Genomic DNA, 27500 nt, shown 5'->3' with positions numbered 1-27500 from the left:
TGTGTCCCCTTGTTCTGGTGCTGGTTGCCTGGGAGAAGAGACCAACCCCTTCCTGGCTACAACCACCCTTCAGGTAGTTGTAGAGGGCAATGAGGTCACCCCTGATCCTTCTCCAGGCTAAACAGTGCCAGCTTCCTCAGCCTCTCCTCACAGGGCTGTGCTCAAGGCCTCTCCCCAGCCTTGTTGCCCTTCTCTGGACACGTTCAAGTGTCTCAATGTCCTTCTTAAACTGAGGGGCCCAGAACTGGACACAGTACTCAAGGTGTGGCCTAACCAATGCAGAGTACAGGGGCACAATGACCTCCCTGCTCCTGCTGGCCACACTATTCCTAATACAGGCCAGGATGCCATTGGCCCTCTTGGCCACCTGGGCACACTGCTGGCTCATGTTTAGGCAGCTGTCAACCAGCACCCCCAGGTCCCTCTCTGTTTGGCAGCTCTCCAGCCACTCTGACCCCAGCCTGTAGCTCTGCATGGGGTTGCTGTGGCCAAAGTGCAGCCCCTGGCACTTGGACTTGTTAAATACCATCCTGTTGGACTCTGTCCATCTGTCCAGTCGGTCGAGGTCCCTCTGCAGAGCCCTTCTGCCCTCTAACTGACCAACATCTGTTCCCAACTTGGTGTCATCTGCAAATTTGCTGATGACTGACTCAACCCCCTCATCCATATCATCAATGAAGATGTTAAAGAGCATGGGGCCCAGCACTGATCCCTGGGGCACACCACTGGTGACTGGCCACCAGCTGGATGTCGCACCATTCACCACCACTCTCTGGGCTGAGCCCTCCAGCCAGTTCCTAACCCAGCACAGAGTGTTGCTGTCCAAGCCACGAGCTGACAGCTTAGACAGCAGTCTGCTGTGGGGGATGGTGTCAAAGGCCTTGCTGAAGTCCAGGTAGACTGTGTCCCATTCTGGGCCTCTCAGTTTAGGAAGGAGGTTGACTTGCTAGAGCGTGTCCTGAGAAGGGTAACAAAGTTGCCTCAGGCCTCAGGAGAGGCTGAGGGAGCTGGGGTTGCTTAGCTTGGAGAAGAGGAGACTCAGGGGTGACCTCATTGCTCTCTACAACTACCTGAAGGGAGGTTGTAGACAGGCAGAGGTTGGTCTCTTCTCCCAGGCAGCCAGCACCAGAACAAGAGGACACAGTCTCAGGCTGTGCCAGGGGAGGCCTAGGCTGGGGGTTAGGAGGAAGTTCTACAGAGAGAGAGTGATTGCCCATTGGAATGGGCTGCCTGGGGAGGTGGTGGAGTTGCCATCATTGGAGGTGTTCAGGAGGAGACTTGATTGCGTGCTTGGTTGCATGGTTTAGTTGATTAGGTGGCGCTGGATTGGTTGATGGGTTGGACACAATGATCTTGAAGGTCTCTTCCAACCTGGTCTATTCTATTCTATTCTATTCTATTCTATTCTATTCTATTCTATTCTATTCTATTCTATTCTATTCTATTCTATTCTATTCTATATCTGGATTTAGCAGCTGCTTGGAAAATGCCTGATGTGTGCTGCTTTTCCACAAAGGCTGAAGTTTAAACAAAGTTTTAAACCTTGGTAGTACTTGCACTGTAAGGGTTTAGTCTTTGGGTTTGGTTCACTCGTTGCCTGAATGGTAAGCAGTAAACAAGTGGTTTCATTTTACATTCTGTAATCTGAAAAGACATCATGTTGTGTATTTCCATAATAGAATATTTCATTTTAACAATGCTTTTTTTCTCCAGGCTAGTGAATTTGACATGAACCATAAGTAGAATGATGTTTTGTAGGGTAATAGTGACATTACTTTGTGGTGACAATACAGTTCAAGAGTCTTGTGCTTGATAGATTTCAGAGAGGTATTTTGATAGCTGGAGAAAGACTAGCCACTTGTAGGAGATGTCAAAAGATAAGGGAATTATTTGCAGTACAGTTTTATACAGAAGTTCAACTGTAATGGTTTTGTAAATACTACTAGTGATTGAAAGATTTTGGATGCCCCCTGTGCTAAAATGACTTTAACGTTGCATGAGAGATTGCATGCGATGGTTGCAGCTCTTTGCTGTGGCTGATGTACAGTCACACATGTTACTGCACTTTTATAACTCTAATACCTCCTTCTGCACAATTTAAGATTCTCCTGATGGGGTCTTTTTGGCCACTGAGTCTGAAAGGCCTGTTGTATGTATGTTGCTCTTGTTCTCTGTGGGTGGAGTTACCCATCATTATTTAGCAATGTGAGTGTTCAGTGTCACCTGTAAAGTGAGGAATGCTATAACTTGATAGTTTTATCTTTTCCTCTTCTACAGCAGGAGCTGAATTCACCAAAAAAATCTCATGTACCCATCTCTAACAATAGAGTTTAGCAAGGGACAAAAACCTGCTTGTTTTTCAGTATGATGATGATGAAAACAATAAATGGCTTCCTTCCCCAGCAATGAGAGTATTGAGCAAATAGATGTCTGTACAGCTACTTGGCTACTATTTAGAACTTCTGGTAATGGAAAATGGCCCATAAGTCAATATATGCCACTGTCTCTATTGGGTTACATGAAACCAATTTCTACCAACTAAATACTCTCTAGACATGTTTGCTTGCAATTTGCAGGAACTAATAAACTAATGTAATTTTTAATAAACATTTTATTAAGGCATTTCCTTTCCCAAATTAAGTAATAAATAAATTACTTTCCTTCTGTTCCATAGCAGAAAACCTATGAAATCAAGATAGATTCTAAATGTAGCATTAGTTGAGGCTTCTGTCGTGGCTTGTAGAAAAGAATACATTGAGTTTGCATCAACTGCAATGCACTGCTGTGCATGCCAATGCCTTTTCTTAAATGATCTCTTTCCACTTGCAAGTTTCATGCGATGGATACCCTGCATAAACACAACTATGATTTGAGCAGTGCCATCAGTGTTCTAGTGCCAGTTGGAGGGCCTGTCTTGTGTAGAGATGAAATGGAAGAGTGGTCAGCATCAGAAGCTAGTTTATTTGAAGAGGCACTGGAGAAGTATGGCAAGGACTTCAATGACATTCGACAAGACTTTGTAAGTACAAATGTAGTATGCTTTACTGCATTTTCACATGGGCAAGCACAATTGCTTTCTGGTGGTTTGGGAGATAGCTAAAGGAGACATCTGTGTAGCTGATAGATGCAATTAACATACATATACATTGTGCCTGGCTGAAAGTCAATATGCTTTCCTGTTCACTGTCATTCTTTGCAAAGATGTTGTCAGAAAATAATCTGTTAAATGGTTTAATACCAGGTAGGATGTCTCATGCTGATGTATTTTGGTAGAGATTTTTACAAGGTTTGTAAAGCGTTTAAAAAAGTTCCAACACCTTTTCTTTGAGTTTTTCCACAGTTTCCAGAGAAATTTATTAACAGTCTGACTCCCCTGAGTGCTTTTGGAAAGCTGAGGTTTCTTCCTGTGTTTAACAGAGAGAAATTTATATTCAGATAGCTTTTAAAGTGCACCACAGGGAGTTATTTTGACATATTAGATATTTTGGCACTTCTGAAAAAGGGAATATGTTCTAATTACACTTTTTTGTGGTACCAAGTATCAGACTATAGGGCATTAAAGCTTTAATTTGCTGAGTTTTTATGCAAAGTAATGACATGAAGTTGATTCTAACACCGTTTGCTGGAATTGCTAGCAATTTGTCTCCAAATTTCTTTGTACATTGCTTGTAGAACTTGTTTCTTTCAAGAAAACAGATTTCCCTGTTGTACTACATTCAGGGTGGGCTTCATGAAAAGGTTGGGATTTAAGCCAAAGGAATTCCAATATTTAATACTGAGGTTGATTGAAACATTTCCACAACAATCTCATTCTGCTTGACTCAGAGCTCAGATACTTTTTATCCTTGCAGAAGTTATTAACAAACTTTGTGAGAAGAAAGTGGTACTGTATAGTAAATGTGGAAATCCTTCCAAGATAGTGTGGGACAGTGGGAGAAGGCTTAGCACTGAGCTAAGCTGTCTTTCCTTCACTTTCACAGTTCTGAAATGAAGCACATAATTGAATGAAGGTGGGAAGAGAAGGGTATTGCTTTTCTGACGAACTGGCGTTTTAGCAGGTGTATTATAACTGTGTACTTAAATTTGAGATTCTGAAGGGAGAAAATGTTCACCGTGTTCATCACATAACATTGAAAATTGCATCATGTATAAAATAGTTAAGTTCAAGAAAGCATGACTAGAAAAGAATGTTTGTAGAGCGTTAGCACTGAAATCTTAATGAAATCTGCAACTCCTTATTCTTTCTCATATAGATAAATGGTCCTCAGCTGTAACTGTGCAAGAATTCAGTAGCTATGTTTTCTATCTAAATATTTCCTAATACATAGTATTTGTCTTTCCAAAATGCATAATGCATATAATACAACTTTTACTGTCTGTTAACAAGTCTTAGCACAATTTTTGGCCAAGTACACCTAATCCTTATCTGTGTTATTTATGTAGTATTTTTATTTTCTGTATAATTTCTGTGTTATGTAACATATAATTCTGTTGATATGTGATACAGTGGATTATGTGTTGCAGGAATAATTTAAGTGTTCAGATGCTGGGTATTTGAAAGAGTCTGCTAGAAGCTGTTTATAATGTTCAAAACATTCTCAGATAGACTTCTGACATCTTCCGTCACCCTCCTCTCAAAATGAGATCTGCACACATCTAAAGATTGGTTTGTGTGGCGTACTGAGGGCACGTGCATGATGTAGCCAAGTGCAGCAGAAATGGATGTGGGACACTAATCAATTACATTCTCATTTAGTTAGAACAAAGAGGTCTCTCCTTATTCACTTGGGATTTTTACTTTAAGAAAGTGGCGTGTCATTTTTAAAACATCACTAGAAGAACTATTTTACATGTCAGTTTGTGTGGTATTGGTAACTTGGTGCACACAGTCTTGGTGTAATTCCATATAACTTGAATTCTTTACACTGTGTGAATCACTGTGTAATCTTTGGGTATTTTGTTTTCTCTGGAGTAAAATTTATGTGTTCTTACTTGCTATGTAGCCTTCTGAAAGTACAGAGATATGAAAGCAAACATTTAAATAATCATCTAAAATAGTCCTTTAAGATTTGGGTCACAGATACATGAAAAGTTTCTGCAAGGTGACCTAGGTATAAATATGAGGCACTTAAACGGTGATTTTCCGTCAGAATACATTTATCATCTCTCTTCAATAGCAGGTCACTGAAAAGCACTCTTATCTGTGCAGTAAGATCATGGGCAAAGAGCCAGTGTACCTGTATTGTTCATGCAAACTTGTTCAAGTGTCCACATAGGGTCTAACGATAAGACAAAATCCTATGGTGCCTGAGATTAAACTCCAACCTAAAGCGTCATCCAGTGGGGCCATAGCACAGGCAAGGTTGTCATGTTGCATGGTAGAAAGTGGTTGGTAGCAGTTTTCTGAAGTAGAAGGGTTATGTGGTACCTGCTTGAGTCGTGGCATGCCAGAGGTGTTGCTTTTTCTGAAGTTCGCCCAGATTTGCAAGGCATAGTAGCTACTGTTGCAGCCCTTAAATGATAGTTTGCTAAAGGACAGGTTCATTTCCTTTTCCAGCAATTAGTAAGAACTGTTAAGTGTGCAGTGTGTGTTTAAGAAGAGTCTGGATGAGGCACTTGGTGCCATGGTTTAGTTGGTTACGTGGTGTTGGGTGATAGGTTGGACTTGATCTTGAAGGTCTTTTCTGACCTGGTTAACTCTGTTCTATTCAACCATTAAGCTATAAACATTAAATAGTTGTAAGCAAGACAATTATTATACAATGTGTAAAGGAGTTTAATAGAGAGGAGAAGCTCATTTTGTATCAACTTACCAGTCTAACCTTTGAATAATTTTCATCAGCTGTTGACTCATCAGTTGTTACAGGAGCTCATTTGTGGAGGTTCTGCTGTCTTTAAGAACCTATGTGAATCCTAATCAACCTAAACTTAATTGAATTTGTTTGAACTACTTCACATCCCAGGACAGTAGAGTGGAAGACTGAATATTTTATGTTCTCCAAATATAAATGTTTTCCTAATGTTAAGAGTTAGCTGTCATGCCTGTTAATTCTTAAATTATCAACAGTCTTCACAATTTGTAATTGTTAGATCTCAAATATGATAGGAAAGGCCTTGGGAATCAAACTTGAACTGTTTCTGGAAAATGGCAGCAACTGTTGTCCAGCTTCAGAAAATCGTGGAAAAATGCCTTAATGTTACAGGTACTTCCTCTTGATCTGAGTGGTCCCTCTGCCCTAAAAAACCTGAAAATTCCCTCTTCCTCTTTCCCTACTGCTGACACTTCTTTGCTGATTTTCTCCTACAAAAACATCACACAGATAGTAATATTTACTTCTTTCAATTAGTGTTCAATAGAATTTGGTAATGAGAGTGCCTTATTCTGTGGCTGTTCACAGCTTCTTGGGCGGTTCAGAGCAATCTCTGGAAAATTTGTGTGCCTCTACAGTGTTCTGTCATTTAACTGTGCAGGTAAACAGAACACAGGATAATCATAGTCTGTCAAACAAGCAGAGTTCTGAATTGGTGTGAAAGGATCATGGTAATCTAAGTCTAAGCACCTTAATTATGGCAGATAGAATGGATGACTCTTTCACTTCCTTGCAAGGAAGAATATAGACCTAGAAACTGAGAAGCAACTCATCTGTAACCTTGAACCACATATGTTCTCATCATTTGCCTTTTCTTGAGCAGAGTTCTTTCAAGGCATAATTTACCTGAGAAAGCAAAAGGATTTTAGTAAATTAAATTGTGTTGCTATTTATTGAAATGCCAGCATATGCCTTTGTCACATTGATACTTCTTCATTAACTGCAAGTGGACAGGGATTTACACACTGTGGTAGACTGCCTGAGAGAATTCGCAGCTGAGTCTGGACTTGAATCCAAGCTCCTGAAAGGCAGAAATGTGGGAGCCAGAGTCTGTTCCTCTTGTCTGAAATCTATTAGCATGAACTGTGAGCTCCTGCCTCCAGGGAGAGGCAGCTTGATGTGGTGTTCCTCTGTTCATTTAGGAACTTAATTAAAGGTTCAGGAACATGGCTTAAGACATACAAAAAGCCCCAAAATGGAGTGAGTAAGATTGCAAAGATAGGCTGCGACACCTGTACTTCCTGGGACTTCTAAAAATCATCCTCATTTCAGGGAAGCAGAGACTACTAATGTTAATGCATGCCTCTAGAAAATACCATGCACAAAATAGTAGCCTATTTCTAGGTTATGAAGGAAAAATTGCATTAATTTGTTAAGAGAAGTACTGATTTAAATTATAGAACGAATTTCTGGAGTCAAATAGATTGTTAGGTAGCAATTAAAAATAGCTACTGCATGCTTAATTTTCTCCACCAAGTGTTTGCTGATACATTTTTATTTTACATGTGCATCCAAAGTCATCATCAGCAGCAACTGCCCTGAGTTTGCACAAAGATTTTTGTGAGGTGTTGTCGGTATCACACTGATTGCTCAAGGTAGCAATTCTTCCTAGCATCCTTTTCTTGTTTAATGTTCGTAAGTATGTGGCGGGTTTGCAAAACTAGTGCGGAGTCTAGATGTTATAGGAATTGAAAACCTGTGAACAAAGTACAGTAACCATTGTTTGAACACAGTCGAGAGGATTTTCTTTAGTCCTGATGTTGTTCTCCATCTGATACACTTCATACTAGAGATATTACCCACTGTGTTCCCTGACAGAAATTGGACTCTCTTTTGATCACTTTATTTAACCATATGGCTTAAGCAGAATAAATTACATTTGGATTTGAATATGTTGTTGCTCTGCATCCTTCTTAACTACAAGGAAAGGTTGTGTATTGTTAATGGTAGTATTTATATTATCACTTGCATATTGATTTTAACATAGATATGTAATACATCCACATTTCAGTATCTGTGTATCAACTGTACTTGAATTGACCATGTTTAATGATGTTTGGATATTGCAGTTCCTTGGAAATGCTTTCATTTGTAACAAATATTTTTCAGCTCCCTTGGAAGTCGCTGACTAGCATCATTGAGTATTATTACATGTGGAAAACCACTGACAGATACGTGCAGCAGGTAATTTAGTGACTGTTTCAGCATGAATCAGTGTGCCACATTCTTAAATAATCTGAGCTTGTTTAACCATAAAAATCTGTTAGTGTTCTTAGGGAGAGGTTTGGTGGGAGACCTGTTTTAATATTTTAGACCGGTGGATTTGTGCTGTTCACAGGGTGCACTGTCAAATCCTCTGATAGCTACTGTATATCATGTAGCTCAAAGAGCTTTTAAAGCCATTTGTGTTGTATGCTGGTCTGCAACAATGTGGTTCCTAGTTCTTACTCCAGCATGGGATAAGAAGGAAATGGGAGGTAGAGCAAATGCTTTAGGCTGTGCAGCTGTGCATGGAACTGAAACAAAAGGAGAAATACATTGTGTTAAAGTGGCTGTTAATGTTGTGAAGCTTTTGTTTTACTCTGTGGTAAAAAAATGCTTTGACATCATCAAGATTTAAAACCAAAATCAAGAATATTCTGCACCCAGTGGATGTGTTCAGACATCTGATTGAGTATCTGATTTTTCTGATTGCTCTGAAGCAGAATCATGATAAAATTGTGCTGGGTACTGACACTGGAATATTTTAAGCACATTTAGGTAAAATGTCAGTGTTGGTGCCTTCTCTGTATTGCACACTTCATTTACTCCTTGGTTTAGATATATAAAATACTTTGAAATACTCCATTTTCAATTATGATTTTATATTTTGGGTTGTAGCTCCTTCACTTGCTGTGGAATTGGTAGTGATAGTAGGTACAGCATGTTGAAAATAAATGCTGTCATGCTTAGAGCTGTATTGTTAGATGAATCTTTGGGATTATTATTCTGGATTTCCTTACAGTGTGTCAAAGGAGCTGTGGCTTCAGCTGCTTCTGCTTTATTTGAAAGTATTTCTGCATTACTGTGTTGGAGTATGGAAAGTGCAGCAAGTAAGGGAAGAGTCTTTTACCACATGGTAGATTATGGGACTGTCACTACTTCTATGAATAATAAGAGAAGAAAATAGTATGCTGTGTGTTTAAAGTCATGATTTTCTGGGTTTGTTGCCATACATTTAACTTTTAACCCTTTTTTTGCACTGTTACCCTTTATCCTAGAAAGGTATTGCCAGCAGAGATTTGCTGTGCTGTTTGTCAGCTCTTAAGGATTGGGTTACAAATGATCTTGAAGAAACAGATAAAACTTTCATTGACACTGAAAACCATGGACTAAGAATGAGTGGAAGGGCAGGTTGACTTCTGTCAACACTTTGGTTACTCAGAGAATGATGTTATTTCCTATGAAGTTTTTCAGAAATACTTTCTCTGGAATGCTTGTACAAAGACCAGGACTGCACTTCTCAAGTTAATTAGGGCTTCATGGTGGTTGTTGCTGTAATGATCAAGGTGTGTGATGGTGTGTTGTTTCTGTACTGTTTTGCAGGGTTAGGTTTTTTAGCCTTACACAGAAGAAAAACAAAAAACAAAAACGCATTATGGTTTTCTGGAACCTGAGAGCTCTTGTAAATGCCTGTGATTTACTTGGTAATTAAGTCAACTTACAACATCCTGAACTCAGAACATCAATACACCATAGGATTGAAAGCTTTAGACGTGTCCTTTCAGAGTCACACATATGATATTAGTAACAAAATACCTCATTTTGATCTCAGTTAGCATTTCTGTAATCCTCCCTAACAAGAGATCAGAAATTCATCCTGCTCTTCCTTAGTTTGTTCTGGGATGGTAAAAATAATAGAGTTTGGTAAAATCAGTATTTGTAGAGGGTTTTTTCACCAGCAGAACAAGCTGCAATAATTGAATGAATTTCAGGGAGAAAATATGTTCAGTAAGAAAGTGGCTTGTCAAAATAGGAATGTCTATGTATATCCCTGCGTAAAATACAGCCTCTAGATGCTAGATGAGTGTAATCTAATACGAAAAATTGCTCTTTCTTTGTGTAAATAGTCCATAGTGTGTCAGGTCTAACAAAGATTTCCCTGTCATAATTGCTACTAAATGTCATTCTTGCATGGTAACTAAAGGTAGTGATTTAATGGCAGTAGAGCTACTACTGCCACCTTGCATGGCTTGTTCCCTTCAAGTTAAGGTGAAGGGTAGTAGATGTGTTAAAAGTTCTCAGTTTGTGCTGAACCTGTCTAGCAAAACTAATTCAGACCTTGCTGATATGACACTTCTAATGACTACTACATTATATAGTGTTGAGGAAGGCCAAGGGCTGCTTCCACTGTGTGGTGGATTGAGAGAGGGCCTAGCTCTCCCTCCCCCACAGGGAAAGAAACCACAGCTAAACTCAGTCGGAGAAGCAACGCTATATTTACAAGCATATATGGAATGCAGGTTATATATAACACAATATATACAGTATTTACAATATATATACAGAAATATACAGCAAAGAAAAATAACACAACAAAATTCCCTCCTCGAGAAAAGGAGGGTTTCCCTCCCTGTAACCCCCTCTCTCCCCCTACCTCCCTTTTTTCCCAAAAAGGGGTTAGAGAGAGAAAGAAAGGCAGTTATTAAGGAAAAGAGTTCTTATTAGGCTTCAAAAAGCACATGCAGGGATTAGTTTTGCTTATCTCAAGGTCAGCTCCAGCTAGTTTGCTCAGAAGCAGACAGGCTGGAAAGGCAGAACAGGCTGGAACTCAGAAAAATTCCAACTGCCCTAAAACTTAAAGTTGCATTCTACCAATCTACCAATGAAATTCGTTTAGAATATCAATATTTACAAAATATTCAGCCAGAGTGTCCCAGCGCTGTCCCTTTCTTAAAGGCACAGCCTCAAACGGTCACACACTGAATGAAAAGTGTTCTCATTACTTGTGGTGTTCTCCTTAATCTGTTTCAATGCAAAATACTTTTACTGAGACTTTGTAAAAGAAAAGGGAAGAACATATACATGGATAACTGAATTATGGTATTACCACAGCATATTACATCTCCCTAGCATTTATTTCCACTGTTGAAAACTATTAACATAGTGAAATTGTCATCTCATGGGTTATTTGTCAGCTTGTATTCATAACAAAATTTCTTAAATGGAAGGAACATTCAGTTCTAAGGGTAGTTGATTAAAAATCATAGAGCCCGGGTGAAAACCTGGGTTATTGTAGCTTGACCCTCCCCTGCAACGCAATCTGTAAGACTTGTTTGGAATATTTAACTGTTTAACAGCAGATGTAAATGTTTGGGGTTTGGGTTTTTTTTTTCCTAGCAAAGCATCAGCTGTTTTTGTTACATTGCCACAGTGATTTGTTACTTTTATTGTTACAAACTGGTGGTTTGTTTCTTGTCTAAATGTTTTCAATTTCAACTTCCAGCCTTCACAGTTTACCAATTTTGAGCCTCTACATTGCAACAAATGTTTCGGGTAACAAGTTAGATATCTGAACTCTGCATTTCCTGTGCTATTGCTGAAAAAATTCTTAGCTTAAGTTAGTTGTATAGCATGTGGCAATGACTAAAACTTCCCAGTATTTTGGAACTTAGTAATGCTGTGTGCTTTAAGTACAAAGAATACTAATCTGGAAATTCACAGACTATCATGACAGGAGTGTTGCTGTCCTGCCGCTGCTGTGTTCCTGAGCTACAGTTGTAATGGCGCCTTATAGATGTTTATTTATTTCTAACAGTCCAATTCCTTGTACTTCTTACAAAACCCTGGTCTCAGGCTTGATAAGGCACTCAAGAACAGACTGATACAGATTTCGAACCACCACAAGATGAGAAACCCATCATGTGCTATGTTGCTCCTTTATTTTCTACTTATTCTGCAGTGAGGGTTAGCCACGATCTTGTGAATGTTTGTGAACTGCAATTGCCTTTTTTGAAACTGCATTGCCATAGGTGATTGCTGTGAGTGGCTCTGGGCACGGGACTGTGCTGTCATTTCAAACTAACCACAAAAATAGAGAACTCATCTTTCGTGGTTTTCACCTTGTAGATTTCTGCACTTCTTTTGAAGACTCCTCTGGAATCACAAAACACAAGTAATTTAAAGCTGGATTGTGTGCATCTTTATGAAATCTTGTACTTGTGTATAATAAAATAATTTAATGTGCTAATTTTTCAACTAGAAACGTCTGAAAGCGGCTGAAGCAGAAAGTAAATTGAAACAAGTGTACATCCCCACCTAGTGAGTATAAAGTTGGGTTTTTTTGTTTGTTTTTTTTTAATAAGGTACAGGTACTGTTGAAGCTAACATGCAGTTACATACAGTAACACATGATAATTCAGTTGACTTTTAATAGTTACTTTCCTTAATATTTGTTATATATAAGCAGAATGATACAGAGAGATAATCAGGAAAAGCCACAGACGCTTGTCATAAGGGAAACCTTTGTGCTTAGCCCTAACCCTGAGCCCTTTGACCTGCAAACTGCCTGAGAAGTTTTACAAAAGCCACCAAAGTACTATGTGGAGCACTGGTATGAGAGAAAGATCTCACCATTGAAAAAAACCCCACTTTTCCAGAGTGCTCACTCCCCAGTCTCCATAGCACAGCACTTCATGTTGTGTAAATGCAGTATTTCAGAAGAGAAGCAGTTTTTCATGTGGCTGAATAAAATAAATTCAGATACTTTACATTTTTATCTGTCTTCTTCAGCTAGAGAAGTGACATGTTCTGGCTATAAATTAAAGGTAGCACACAGATGAAAATCCTTTATCTTTGAACAAGTATTATTAATAAAACTGAGTTTTCTCTGGGTTTTTTAGTATGTTTGGGTCTTGTTTGTTTTTATTTAAACTCAATGCTATATCTGCTTTTGTTACCATGCCATTTACAGAAACAAGATCTCATCTGTCTCTTTCATATTCATAATTTCAAGATTATGAGAAGAGACAGGATTACAGATTACATTATTTTAAGATTTCTGTGGGCATATTAAGTTTACATATCTGTGACTTTCCTATCGGTATGAATATTTGTATAACAGAAGACTCGAATATTGGGTGAAGTACATTGAAAATCCACTGATGTCTTTCTGCTCACTTGTATAAATTTCAGACAGTGGAGCTTCATTTCCATATTTCATGCAGACTTTTCTCTCTTAAACAGATTTAATAATACAAACAGCAAACTCTTAAGTTCAGTCAATCTCATCTCTGAAAAGGTGCTGTGCGTTTTGAAGTTCAAGTTTCTCATACATGAGTCCTTTCTGAAAAAGCTGAAAACTCTGATGAGTGTTCCCTGACCTTCTCAGGGAAGCAGTTGCTTTAGGAAAACTGTAAGATACTCAGTCTTTCCGTTTAGTTTCTTTGGTACATATGTACAATTCAGGTCTTTCACTTGTGTTCACAATAGGAACTATTTATATTGGATGGCAAAACCTGTTTTGAAATACAGGATTTTTGCCATTTTTATCTTTTTTCATCTCTGTCTTTTGCCTCTATATCAAGACAAAATCCATAGTGAATGATAAGCTCCCCTTCTTAGGACTTCTCAGACCTTGGATGACAGATCTGGGGCACTCGTGGGCAAATGGGTTTGTTAAGGCTCTGTTTTAGGACTGATTTATTGTTTTTGAAACCTAACTGCTTTCTCAGAGCCGAATACCTTTCTGAGCTTGGTCATAAGAAATTTCTTGTAAAAGCAAGGTTTTGTCCTCAGTAGCCAGAGTCCCTTTCAATTCATGGTTTCTGTTGCAACAGATTGCAACATGGGAGATAATATCTCTTGATACCTTCTCTTGTACCTTGAGCCCAAGGTGCTTTTCTTGAAGGTACTTGATAAACAGTATCTGGAAATCGTGAAAAGTGTCTCTCACTGGATACAGTGAAAAAGTGAAGACAGACTTTTTGGCATTTGGGGTAGGGACTTGATACAGTAAACTTTAATTAGTCATTTTAAATAACCTTGGATATATTTTGTGCTATCTAAAGTAGCAAATAATATTTTAGGAATCAGTGTGTCCACAAAACTGGAGTTAACCTAGTGAAGAAGTAGGAGCATCTGAATTCTCTCAGCACTAAATGACTGTAAAGTTCTACTTCACTGAAGTATTAGTAGGCAAAATGATCACTACGATAATATAATAAAAAAATAAATCCAAAACCAGTTCTTCCACCTTCTCAGAGAACAAAGAAATTTGGAACAGAATCCAGGCAGAGCAGCCTGATTCTGAGCTTTGCCAGGGTTATAGGATGTTTACACTTACTGCAGTTGGTGGGAAGGTATATACCGCTGCTTGAGGTAGGAGCAGCAGACCCTCATTTAGGGTAGGCAGCTTTGTAATGGTATAGGCAGCATTGCTACTTTTAGTTGTTACACTTACCCCGAAGTCCAGCTTCACCTTCTAGAGCCTTATCTTTTGACTGGAACTCCCTTCTTAAGTCTTGTGCTGTGGCAGGCTTTTGTTAATGCTTGATGCGGAGACTTGATCTTCTAGTAACTTGCCAGGTATCTTAGACTATGTGAGAACATTTTACAAGGATCTGTAAATTTGACTATCAAAGCAGCTCTTTGCATAGCAGGTCTCCGATAGTGCTGAAAATACTAGTGCTTTTATTCAGAGCAGTTTTATAGATGTTGCTGTCACATACCAGAATCCAAAATGAAGTGCTTGTTTGGATGTCGACTGACTGGTTAGTAAAATATTTGTTTAATTTTGTGTTTAAAGCAATAAACCAAATCCCAATCAAATATCCAGCAACAACGGGAAACCTGCTGCAGTCAATGGAGCAATGGGAGCCTCTTACCAGGCACAGGCCTCACTGATAGGTCGAGCTTGTGAAAGTTGCTATAGTAAGTAATTCTTTATAAGTAAATAACATTTTTATAGTAATAATTCACAGTTCTAATATGCAGCTTTTAAAAAATGTTACCTACTTTTGGACCTTATGAATGGGAAATCATTTTCATTGAATTGTATGAGAAACAAGTTACAGCTGCCTTCAGCTTATTGATCAAATGTCAATATTCAAATCCACTTTTTGTAACAATTCAGAAAGTACAGAAGCGTGAAATAGTACAATGTGATGGCACTGATAGCCTCTGCCTTTACGTTCAGAATACTGCATTCAAATTTATTTTTGGTTCTCTGTGATGGCATGGCTTTCTGAGTTGTTTGGGATTGTTTGCTGCTTGTGTTGTGGGGTGTTTTTGGTTTGTTGCTGTTGTTGTCGTTTTCTTAGTATTTTATGTGTTTCCAGTGGTTACTGGTGGACCTTTTGAAGTAGCAGCTTTCCACATAGGTTATACATAATAAAATCCAGAATTGAAAATGGCTACCATATGAGAGTTCTTTACTTGTCACTGCTGTGGCTTCCTGTGTCTTCAGCACCGAGTGAAGTCATACCCTGTATCCGGGCAGTTTCAGTTACATACTTGTTTTGCAAATCACATTTTTCAAAAAATAGTTTTCTTGTGAAAGAATATGAAAAAAAAAATATCATTAAATTAGTGTTTCATGCTGATTTTCCACATACACACGATACACGTGTGTCTCCCTATGTCAGTGGCCAGCATGATTGCCCTTTTCTTGTAGGGATCTTGACATACAAGTACTCATTCTGCATGAGTTAAGCAAGACGCCCAGATCTGTAGTAATTCTAATAAGCAGGAAAATTGGTAATCCTGTCTTCCAGGGTAAAAGTAGAAACAGTGCAGAGTTTATAAACTTCGGGGGTGGTGTAGTTTGGGGTTTTTTATTTGTCTGGTAAATCAGTTTTGTTGTTTGCTTGCTTTTGTAGCCCCCTGTAAAAAAAACCTCTTGTCCTTACAGTCTCTCATTCAAAATTAAGTAGGGAAATACTTTGACATTTCCATTTGAAGTTGACTTGTGGGGTGTTTATAAAACAATATCCAAGTTGTTATTTTTTTCCATACAAAATGTATTAAATATGCATCCATGTAATGCTCTTAGGAATGCCATTCATTACACCCTGTGGATTTGTTATAATGAATGTAACATGCACCGCTTTGACTGTGCTGATTTTTCTTTCTTAGCTCCACAATCTCATCAGTGGTATTCTTGGGGTCCTCCTAGTATGCAGTGTAGATTGTGTGCATCTTGCTGGATTTATTGGAAGAAATATGGTGGCCTGAAAATGCCCACACAAACAGATGAAGATAAATTGTCTTCTAGCCAACCTGCAGAGGTAGGATTGCATAGATAACATTTCCTAAAATTTAGTATGATGCTTTCACAAGAATGCTGTGATTTGAATGTTTAATGAAATGGGGTTTTATGTATGTGTTCTATTTTAGTGTTACAAAACTTAAATTTATTCATCCTTTTCCTGTCTTAAGTAAAACTGGACAGTGTGCAGGTCCTGCAGTGTCTTTGTATGACCATGTCTTAGGTAAACAAACTTCCAGTTTATACATTTTTGGTGAACAAACATAATCTTGTCAGTGAATCAGTCATACGAGTGTCTAGCAATGGGACTAGGGTGAATGGTTTTAAATTGAGGGAAGGTAGGTTTAGACTAGATCTCAGGAAGAAGCTCTTCAGTATGAGACTCTGGAAGAGGTTACCCAGAGTGGTTGTGAATGCCCCCACCACTGGAGGTTTTCAAGGCCAGGCTGGATTAGGCCTTGAGCAGCCTGATCTAGTTGACAGATATCCTTGTGTCCTGAAGGGACAAAAGCCTCAAAAATGCTCTGAATCAGACAATGGGGCAGGAGCCAGCAGATCTGGTTTTTCAGGAAATTGCCCAGGTTGCCCAGGCTTGTCTGAACATGTCTTGGGGTCCAAGTGGGTCAGGTGTGTGTGCCTTCGGCCACGTTTGGAGAAAACTCACTCTATAGGTTAAAGTGTCAGGTTTTTAGCTCTTAATCTTTGCTGTCATTGGCCTTCATTGTCTCGGGAAATCTATAAATAGAATAGAATAGAATAGAATAGAATAGAATAGAATAGAATAGAGCTTCAAGATCATCGCGTCCAACCCATCATCCAACACCACCTAAACAACTAACCCATGGCACCCAGCACCCCATCAAGTCTCCTCCTGAACACCTCCAGTGATGGCGACTCCACCACCTCCCCAGGCAGCCCATTCCAATGGGCAATCACTCTCTCTGTGTAGAACTTCCTTCTAACCGCCAGCCTAGGCCTCCCCTGGTGCAGCCTGAGACTGTGTCCTCTTGTTCTGGTGCTGGCTGCCTGGGAGAAGAGACCAACATCCGCCTGTCTACAACCTCCCTTAAGGTAGTTGTAGAGAGCAGTAAGGTCACCCCTCAGTCTCCTTCTCTCCAGGCTAAGCAACCCCAGCTCCCTCAGCCTCTCCTCCCAGGGCTGTGTTCCAAACCCCTCACCAACTTCGTTGCCCTTCTCTGGACTCGTTCCAGCAAGTCAACCTCCTTCCTAAACTGAGGGGCCCAGAACTGGACACAGTACTCGAGGTGTGGCCTAACCAGTGCAGTGTACAGGGGCAGAATGACCTCCCTGCTCCTGCTGGCCACACTGTTCCTGATCCAGGCCAGGATGCCATTGGCCCTCCTGGCTGCCTGGGCACACTGCAGGCTCATGTTCAGCCTATCATCGAGCAGCACCCCCAGGTCCCTCTCTGCCTGGCTGCTCTCCAGCCACTCTGACCCCAGCCTGTAGCTCTGCATGGGGTTGTTGTGGCCAATGTGCAGAACCCAGCACTTGGATGTGTTCAGTCTCATGCCCTTGAACTCTGCCCATCTGTGCAGCCTGTTGAGGTCCCTCTGCAGAGCCTCTCTACCCTCCAGCAGATAACTCCTCCCCCCAGCTTGGTGTCTGCAAATTTACTGATGATGGACTCGATGCCCTCATCCAGATCATCAATAAAGATGTTAAAGAGCATGGGGCCCAGCACTGATCCTTGGGGCACACCACTGGTGCCTGGCTGCCAGCTGGATGTGGCACCATTCACCACCACTCTCTGGGCTTGGCCTCCAGCCAGTTCCTAACCCAACACAGTGTGCTCCTGTCCAAACCATGGGCTGACAGCTTGGCCAGGAGTTTGCTGTGGGGGACAGTGTCAAAGGCCTTGCTGAAGTCCAGATAGACTACATCCATAGGCCTCCCCTCATCCACCAGGCGGGTCACCTGATCATAGAAGATAAGATTGGTCAGGCAGGACCTGCCCAAAGAGCCAGAGCCTTGCCTTGTAATTGTCCGAATTCTGGGAGAAGTCACAAGCCTTGCTTGGAATCCGAGCTGTGCTTCAGTTTACCCAGACAAGACTGCAAGACCCCTCACTGCAAGCATTGTAAAGCCCAGGAGCAGACAGACATGTCTTGCTGGGCTGAGAGATGAACCCCAGGAGGAGCTGAGAGTCCCTGGGACAGTTTTGTTTTATTGGAAGAAGCAAAAAGCACTGCTGTGACGATTGCAGCTGAAGAACCTCTCCAAACAGGCAAAGCTACAAAGCCGACAAGCCCTGCAAGCCTCAGCAGCAACCTCTTTTCTACAAAGCTTTCAGCTACAGAACCTCTGGAGATAAACCCTGTGTGTGCTACAGCAACAAGCTGCAGGAGCCAGCAGAAGGTGAAACTGTGTTCCTGCAGCTTTCAGGTGCTTGATGCCATTTTGGTTTTGTTTAAATCCCCACGCGTGCCGCGGGGTGCCAAGATCAGTGAGCAATTGTGACATCTGATTTTTGTAAGCATCTGTTAAAGCTCTGTTGCCCTAGAGAATTCTGGAGTTCCTTCCCCTCCCCCCTTATGGGCAGCCTCCAGCCTGTTGCCGATGTTCTCTTTTTTCTTTACAGTTTAAATTGCTGTTTGTTGTTTCTGGATTTTTGCTCATATTGTTTCAATTGTTACATGTTCCTGCTGGTGAAGCATCTGTTCCACAACTGAATATTTCAATCCAGTAAACAGGTTTTATAAATATTTTCTGTGATTTTTTTCTTATTAATAAAGTTATTAATAAAGTTATTCTTATTAATAAAGTTATTAATATATTAATAAAGTTATTAATCATTCTGCCTATTAAATATTAACCTCCTTATGATCATAACACCCTGCCCATGGCAGGGAGGTTGGAGTAGATGATCTCTGAGGTCCCTTCCAACCTATGCCATTCTGTGAAGTTATGCATTGCCTGTAAAATGTTGTATCTCAGCTATAACAGCGTTATTTATCCACAGACAACAGAGCAGACAACAGAGTGGACAACACAGTGGACAACAGAGCTGTCCACTCCATTATTCAGCTTCTTGCATAAGCCTCAGGCTTTTTGTTTATTGCTTGCACTTACCCTTGTGAATTTATCCAGATTGTGGTGTTTGGTTCTGGTTGCTTTTAATGGTGTAATTGATGTATGTGTATGTATGTGTGACAGTTTTTGTTTTGTTTCTGTAGGAATCCCGTGTTAGGACTCACTTGTCCCGACAGGCCACACAAGGGACTCCAGTTCGTAACACCGGCAGTCCGAAGTCGGCAGTGAAAACACGCCAGGCTTTCTTTCTTCACACCACCTGCTGGACAAAGCTGGCCCGCCAGGTCTGCAAAAATACCCTCCGCCTGCGGCAGGCAGCCAGACGTCCCTTTGTCCCTATTAACTGTGCTGCCATTAAGGCAGAATGTAAGATGTTTTTTTAATTCTTATCTCTGTGTGCTGTGCTTCCCACCCATTTTTGTCTTTTATTTTCTTCTTCAATAAACATTTCTTGTCTATGTGCTTTTGCTTTTTGTTTTTTTGATTTGTCAAACATATTACCAACACGTTGGATAAAGTCTGGCTTTACCGAACAGATTTAAGGCTGAGGAAGCATTTCAAATGAATTAAAAAGAGGATACCTATTATCACATTCACTTAAAAAAATTGTCATTAAAAAGTAAATTGGGGGCAGGGAGGAGAATCCAATACTGTGACATTAAAACCATGCTTTCTGTTAAGCACTGTTGATCTTTTTTGTTTAGCAGAGAGCACAGATCTGTACATGTTAACATTTTCTTAGAGGGGTTGGTCCAGGAATAAGGAGCTGAGGATGCATAAGAATTCAAATGTGGCCTGTAATACAGTCCTTTTTTACTGTGGTGATCAGGTGGTGGTGATAGCCATGCTTATTATTTCATCATAGTTTCATTATTTTTTTTTATCATCTGTTCCACTTTTAAATTTACTTTTAAATAAAATTCTGTATTATGCTTGTTCATTTTATAGCCGAAATACAAAGAATGACTGATAAATGTACTAGTAGTATGACAAAAGGTTATGAGTTGTAGATAGCACCAGAAAGCCTCTTTATGTGCACGTGTGTGTCATTCCTACTGCAAAATCACTGAATATTTCAGTAGGTTTTGTCCCTGTGCTGAGCACATTGTTTTGAAGTTTGGTTATGTTTCCCATTCTTCCATGGATGAAGTTCTTGGAGCAGTCCCTTGGTGTTTCAGGATTTGGTGTCCTGGATCATTAGCTGGAACCGAAGAGTCTGTTCTACAGTATTACCAGATTAATGCTAAATCTTTTCCCACCGTATTTTAACTGGTTTGAGTAATTATTTTCCTCTTACATACTTTAATACCAGCCATTCTTTGTGTGCAAGCTCTTTACCTGCTTCTGCAGCCATCCAGAACTTGGTGAATATTTCTGTTCATTGTCCTTGTCTTACTTATTCGGTTGTCCTGTTGGCCATTTTCTTTCTTCTTTCAAAGCTATGCCAAGTCAGTAGCAGCTTTCAGATCTAAGGAAATTATGTGTACTGTGTGAACAAAATGAGTTGTACTTCACAAAAGAAGCATATCTACGTTTTGGCTAGGACGCTATTTTTAATCCTTAATACAAAAGAAGAGTGATTTTCTGGGAGGAAAGCACTGTACCTTTTAATTTATGCAATTGGCATAGATTTACTGAATCATGGAGGAAAATTAGTTTTAGGACTTCACTTGAACCTTGAATTTTTCTATCCCTATCTCTTTTTCTTACTCACTGCAGTAGCTCAGTGAGAATGAAGATGAAGGGTTTGTTTAAGGAAGAAAAAATACTGTTAAGCATTGTACTACAACTAATGTTATATACACAGTTCAGCTTTAAAACAAAGCAGGGAAAAGCTGAGCTTTTCAGCCAGAAATAGTCATTCTTGTTCTTGTGAATGAAAAGGTGCTGTATCACATTAACAATAACAGCATAGAAAGATTTTTTTCCCTTTTCTTTCTTTATTCATTTTCCTTAAAGCAAAATTTGGACTATGCAATTTTATCTTTTCAAATGCTCATGCTTCCTGATTAGACCTAACATAGATTGAAAAGCAAAGGCAGAATTGTCAGTGCTCTTTGAAGACAACATTCAAATTATTGTGTAATAGTGGAAACCACATTATACCTCATTTAATTTTTCTCTGTGTTCTGGCAATATCTCTCCGTGGAACTGTACAGTGCTCTTACCTGCATTGTCAGTGTCACATTTTTACTCCACTAAAGCCTAATTAGTAAGTAAATTAAAAAGTTGTTTTCTAGTTTTGTTCCTATGTAGTTATATCTGATGACATGTGTTCAGTGCACTCTTACAACTAAAGAGACACTTTCTTCCTGAGAACTCTTGAATCCTTTTCTAAGGACAGCTCAGTGCAAGTTGTTTTGTTTTGTTTGTTTGAACAAATTTTAAAGTGAGATATAGATTGCTTGTGTTAAATACCACTGAGTAATTACAATATTGAATTAATGCCTGTGTTGGTTTTACAAGAGTTACTGTCAAGCTTGCACAATAACCTGGCCAGAGTATCAGGTCACCTATGATATGACGTGAGATGGTTAGGGTGTTCAAGAACTAATTTGGCGATTGATTTTTATGTTGATGTACTGGAACCTGAGTCTCATGACTGTTCAGCTGTTTTGTCAGAGTTGCCTGACTCTGTGTGAGCCACACCAGTGCTTGAAAATGTAATTGCATTTAACAACTATATTGCAGTGGGCAACATACCAACACTCAGAAACCATGAAATCTAAAGACAGAAGGATGGTAGAGCACTTATCCCAGCAGTGAGCTGGGTTTGATGCCTTCTTAGTCATATGCAATTTGTTGAAGTGCCAGGTTGTAAATGAAAATAATTCCCAGTTCTGAGAAAATTCTGCAAAAGCCAGTCAGAGCTTGCTTCTAAAACAAATTGATTTTTGCAGTATACCTGAACTCATTTGCAGATACTTCTTTTATTCTGAAGGGGCACAGAAGCCTCTGAGGATGTTAATTGCCAGCCTAACCATCTTTTAGGTGAAACTAGATTGCAGATAGCATTTTTTTAAAGTCCAGATGCATCATCTCTCTGGCTGTGATGGGGAGAGTATTTATTATGAATTGTGAAATAGAAAAATAATTTTTTATTAAATTATTAATAACCTATTAATCACTGTTTATATACAGACTCTAGTGCACGATTGTGAGATATATCCCATAACTGGTTTTGTATGTACAATTTGAGCCCAATTAGAATATTTACAGAATTAATTTTGATTAAAGAATGAAAGGTGCAATTCCACCACTTGTCCACCAGATGGCTACTCGACAAGATGCTTGGCGGCTTTAACTGTGTACCAGGAATGTGTCGGTGTGTCAGAGAGGTAAGCTAGGAACTGTCATGCAGCTGGGTGGGGAGGCTTTAAACTGAGTGTTAGTGGGTGCTGCACATGTGAAAGATACACTGTCTCTCTTGTTTGTATCAAAGCAAGTTTCTAGGTCATGGCAAGCTGGCTGCTACCTGCCTGGCGTGTTCTGGGGCTGGCTTCTGGGCTGGTGCATTTGGGGGGCGGGGGTGCTCCTGGGGCTGAGGCTGTGGGTGATGCTGCTGGCAGGCCTGTAGGGGAGGTAGAGACATAGGCTAGCCAGTCAGCAGGTTCTCTTAGCAGGGCTTGGGCGGTCCCACAGTGCAGCTGTGGCTGCCGGGGGCTCAGGGCTAACAGGGCTGGTGCTGGCTCTCTGGGGAGTGGTCCTGGCAGGGTTGGACCCTTCAGGATTGGCCTGCACTGCAAGGCAGGGATGAGGGGGGGAGGAGCGCAGCTGCACCAAGCAGTGGCGGCCCCTGGCTTGGCTCAGGTGAGCTGGCGGGACTCACTCTCGCTGGTCCCGACTTTGAATCAAAGGCACGGACAGTGCTCTGAAGTTCCCTGGCACATACATGGCTGCAGCGCAGCAATGTGGGCACTCCCTTTATCTCCTGTGAATGGCGGGGTCATGCAGGATGCAGCTGGGTCCTGTTCCTGTTTTCCAAGCTAAGCACAGAGACTGGGGCTTGTCGTCTGCTGCTTTAAGGCCGTGGCAGACATTTGGGCTGCTGAAACTCAGGCTAGTCCTGTCTTCCTGTCAACTGGGCAGTCTTACCCTCGGGGGTGCTGTCCTCTTTAAGACATGGTCCAGTGGGACTGTCAACACTGCCTGTAGCTTCAACGACAGACTGTCCTTTGCAGATTTCCGGGTGCTGAGGCTCAGCAACCCTTCCTGGTTGCTGGCTTCCCTCTGTATTGCAGAGGCCACTAGTATGCTTGTGAGTGGAGCTTGATAGAAGCAATAGCTATGGAGCTTAGGCCTGGAGCTCAGTAGCAAAGACAATGGTACCTAGGCAAAGAGCTTACAAAGCTCGGGCAAAGAGAGAGAACAAAGAGAGAGCGACTTGTTTACAACTTGGGGTAATACTTACAAGTTTCTCAAGGCTGGATTTGGCCAATAGGCAATCTTGTCAACACACAGCTTTAGCCTTTAGAAAGTGAGACGCTAGAATTATGCCCTTACATGGCAGGAGCACAAGCATCCCATGCGATGGGTGCATGTAGTTGTTTACCCCTTAGAAGGCAAGTGGAGTTGTTTTTGCCGCCCGGCTGGTGCCCTGGTCTTTGTCTCCCCCTCAGCTCTGGGCTGAGTACTCATTCTGGAAAGGAAGGTAGAATGGGGAATGTGGCCAAACGTGCTGGGACAAGTTTTACAGTATTTGGGGCTTAATTCTGGGCATATGGTGCCTTCACCACACTGGCCTGTTATATCTACTGGCAGATAACAAAGTCCTAGTCTGTGTGCTTCATCTCTTCAGTTAGTGCAGAGAATTAGATAATTTTTTTCTCATTAGTGAGCGGTATCGCATGACCCCTCCTCCGAGGCCAGCAGAAGGTTGTGGAATCAATGCATTTACATCCCAGTTCCATCTAGGGATGGTTACCAGGAGGCAGAGAAGGCATGGCGTCTCCTGCTAGGAGCACGACCCATCATGGAGATCTCAGACTTTGTTCTGCCTGAAGGTAACAGACTTGCTGCAGTTGTTGAACATGAACTTGTTTGATGGATTTTCAAGAATTATTAGAATTGGCGAACTGTTCAGTAAAGAGAACCCCCCATTCTCTAAACGAGTCAAAATAGCTTCTTTGTAGTTTGGCTAGGTTGGGTTTTAGAGAGTTAAGGAAACGATCCTGTCTGTGAAAGGTGACTTAATGAGGGGAAAACACAGTGGGCATTTTCCTCCAGAGTTACTGACAAAATTAGATCTGTTTCCAGCTTTAAAATGTGTTGATACATGCATGGCACTGAGCCATGCATCTGTGAACCTTAACACTTCAGCCCAGCAAGATTGCTGAGGGCTTTTCTCTTTGGTTTCTTTTTTTCCTCTTTTTTTCTTTTTTTTAAGGGGGGTGTGTGTGAGGTGGTGGTTTGTTGGTGATTTGTGGTTTGTTGAGGGTTGTTGTGGTTTGTTGGTGGTTTGTTGGTGATTTGTTGGTGGTTTGTTGTGGTTTGTTGTGGTTTGTTGTGGTTTGTTGGTGGTTTGTTGGTGGTTTGTGGTTTGTTGTGGTTTGTTGGTGGTTTGTTGTGGTTTGTTGGTGGTTTGTTGGTGGTTTGTGGTTTGTTGTGGTTTGTTGGTGGTTTGTTGTGGTTTGTTGGTGGTTTGTTGGTGGTTTGTGGTTTGTTTGCGGTTTGTTGTGGTTTGTTGTGGTTTGTTGGTGGTTTGTTGTGGTTTGTTGTGGTTTGTTGGTGGTTTGTTGGTGGTTTGTTGTGGTTTGTTGGTGGTTTGTTGGTGGTTTGTTGTGGTTTGTTGTGGTTTGGTGGTGGTTTGTTGCTGGTTTGTTGGTGGTTTGTGGTTTGTTGTGGTTTGTTGGTTTGTGGTTTGTTGTGGTTTGTTGGTGGTTTGTTGTGGTTTGTTGGTGGTTTGTTGGTGGTTTGCGGTTTGCGGTTTGTTGGTGGTTTGTTTGTGGTTTGGTGGTGGTTTGTTGCTGGTTTGTTGGTGGTTTGTGGTTTGTTGTGGTTTGATGGTGGTTTGTTGTGGTTTGTTGTTGGTTTGTTGGTGGTTTGCGGTTTGTTTGCGGTTTGTTGGTGGTTTGTTTGTGGTTTGTTGTGGTTTGTTGGTGGTTTGTTGGTGGTTTGTTGTGGTTTGTTGGTGGTTTGTTGGTGGTTTGTTGTGGTTTGTTGTGGCTTGGTGGTGGTTTGTTGCTGGTTTGTTGGTGGTTTGTTGGTGGTTTGTTGTGGTTTGTTGTGGTTTGGTGGTGGTTTGTTGCTGGTTTGTTGGTGGTTTGTGGTTTGTTGTGGTTTGTTGGTGGTTTGTTGTGGTTTGTTGGTGGTTTGTTGGTGGTTTGCGGTTTGTTTGCGGTTTGTTTGCGGTTTGTTGGTGGTTTGTTTGCGGTTTGTTGGTGGTTTGTTGTGGTTTGTTGGTGGTTTGTTGGTGGTTTGTTGTGGTTTGTTGTGGTTTGGTGGTGGTTTGTTGCTGGTTTGTTGGTGGTTTGTTGGTGGTTTGTTGGTGGTTTGTTGTGGTTGGTGGTTTGTTGGTGGTTTGTTGTGGTTGGTGGTTTGTTGTGGTTTGTTGGTGGTTTGTTGGTGGTTTGTTGGTGGTTTGTTGTGGTTGGTGGTTTGTTGGTGGTTTGTTGTGGTTTGTTGGTGGTTGGTTGTGGTTTGTTGGTGGTTTGTGGTGGTTTGTTGGTGGTTCGTTGTGGTTTGTTGGTGGTTTGTTTGTGGTTTGTTGTGGTTTGTTGGTGGTTTGTTGTGGTTTGTTGTGGTTTGTTGGTGGTTTGTTGTGGTTTGGTGTGGTTTGTTGGTGGTTTGTTGGTGGTTTGTTTGTGGGATATGGTGGTGGTTGGGTGTTTTTAATTTTTTTTTCTTTTTCCTTGCTTGGCTATAGTTTTATCAATGTGTGTACTAATTATAATGAATTTGGATTTGGGCAGCTGCACTCTAGGAAGACATGATTGACAACGTTTTCAATGTATGACAATATATTATCTGTATAGAGTGTGTGTGTGTATATATATGTATATAAAATTACCTGAAATGGGCATACTCTTTATGATCAAAATATAACTTTAAATCTGCAGGTTTAGTAGCAAGTTTGATACCGTACTTGCTTGTTATGATCTGATTTGATAAAGGAAAATTAAGTAAATACAGAAAATATTACCAATTTGTCTTTGTAAGCATACAGCCTCTGTTTTAGTGTAGTAAACCCACCTGTTCTTCTGAAGTGAGCAATATTCATGAGGATTGTCTCACAAACAATGCTTTGCATCTTTGATTTTGATAGATGCAGCATAACTATTGGGTACATCGAGGATGAGAAAATTTTCTCTACTGTTACCTTTGAATACAGTTTGTGAGAGATTTTAATAGCAAATCAAATACTTGAAAGGACACGCTATTTTTTCCCAAAGTGTCTGAGAAGAATACAATTCAGGGAATACAGAGAGTGCAGAAGATTCATTATATAATCTGAACATTGACGGAAATATGATGCAATGTCAAAGAGGAATAGCTCTCTAATGAATCTAAGCTTGAGAGACCTACAAATCTAGTTTTAAAAAACCCCAACCTTTTAAAATCTGAAAGAACAAGCCTCATTTGCTCTCATCTTCTCCAAAGCACTCCTGATGTCATTGACTACTTTAGATTAAGAACTTGGTCTATTTAAAGCCTTACAAAGAATCCATTTCACACTTTGGGCTGCAATGTTGTGATTGCATTATCTCCTCTTTAGGGCCATATTGCCCCAAAGTACATGCCCTTCAAGATGCAGATGTCTCATCATTTTTGAGGAGGTACATGTTTTCATATCATCATAATTTCTAGTGTTCTGATTTAGTTTTCTTTTAAAGTGACCACTCTTTATTTTTGTCTAAATATTTTTAGCAAGATGTTGACATTGACTTCCTGAATTTTCCGCTGCATGGTGGATGATAGAACCCATTGTTATAGCTGTATGTTTCAGTCCTTTTGCCCCTTAAGAATCAGTTCACATTTATTGTTTGATGCTGGTGATCTTCTTTGCAATTAGTTTCAGTTTCTATTGTGCTCAGTAATTTATCAGGAAACTTCAACTGTCTAATCACCTCTTGTGCTGCTCTATTGTATGTTGAACAGCATAGATCCTTTGGGGATTACATGGACAATTCATTTTAATCAGGTGCTAATCCCTGAAAAATATGCTCTCTTTTATTCTGTAAGAGCTGGACAGCAGCAGTCTTTAGTGACAGTTTGTTAGAGCTAACTGAAGTGCCAGGTTGGATGTCAGAGCAGTTCTGTGTACATCTCACTTTCTGCTTTTGATATGTTTGGAAAAACACTATCAAATATAATACTGATTTTAATTTTTT

At 40.5% G+C, this 27500-nt stretch overlaps 1 protein-coding gene across 1 annotated transcript in view; it reads left to right on the top strand.

Moving 5' to 3' along the window:
* MTA3 (metastasis associated 1 family member 3) overlaps positions 1 to 19622 on the top strand; it is a 122178-nt gene extending 102556 nt beyond the window's left edge. The window contains exons 9-14 of the mRNA XM_054169086.1: positions 2831 to 3019; positions 7980 to 8054; positions 12112 to 12170; positions 14656 to 14780; positions 15984 to 16135; positions 19314 to 19622. Of these exons, the coding sequence (XP_054025061.1) occupies positions 2831 to 3019; positions 7980 to 8054; positions 12112 to 12170; positions 14656 to 14780; positions 15984 to 16135; positions 19314 to 19553 (840 nt within the window). The 3' untranslated portion in view covers positions 19554 to 19622. The remainder of the gene's footprint in view (positions 1 to 2830; positions 3020 to 7979; positions 8055 to 12111; positions 12171 to 14655; positions 14781 to 15983; positions 16136 to 19313) is intronic.
* The last annotated feature ends 7878 nt before the right edge of the window (positions 19623 to 27500 follow it).

The sequence above is a fragment of the Dryobates pubescens genome, chromosome 2 (assembly GCF_014839835.1).
Source record: "Dryobates pubescens isolate bDryPub1 chromosome 2, bDryPub1.pri, whole genome shotgun sequence".
In the NCBI taxonomy this organism is placed as follows: Eukaryota; Metazoa; Chordata; class Aves; order Piciformes; family Picidae; genus Dryobates; species Dryobates pubescens.
This window is presented reverse-complemented; position numbering and strand designations above follow the sequence as displayed.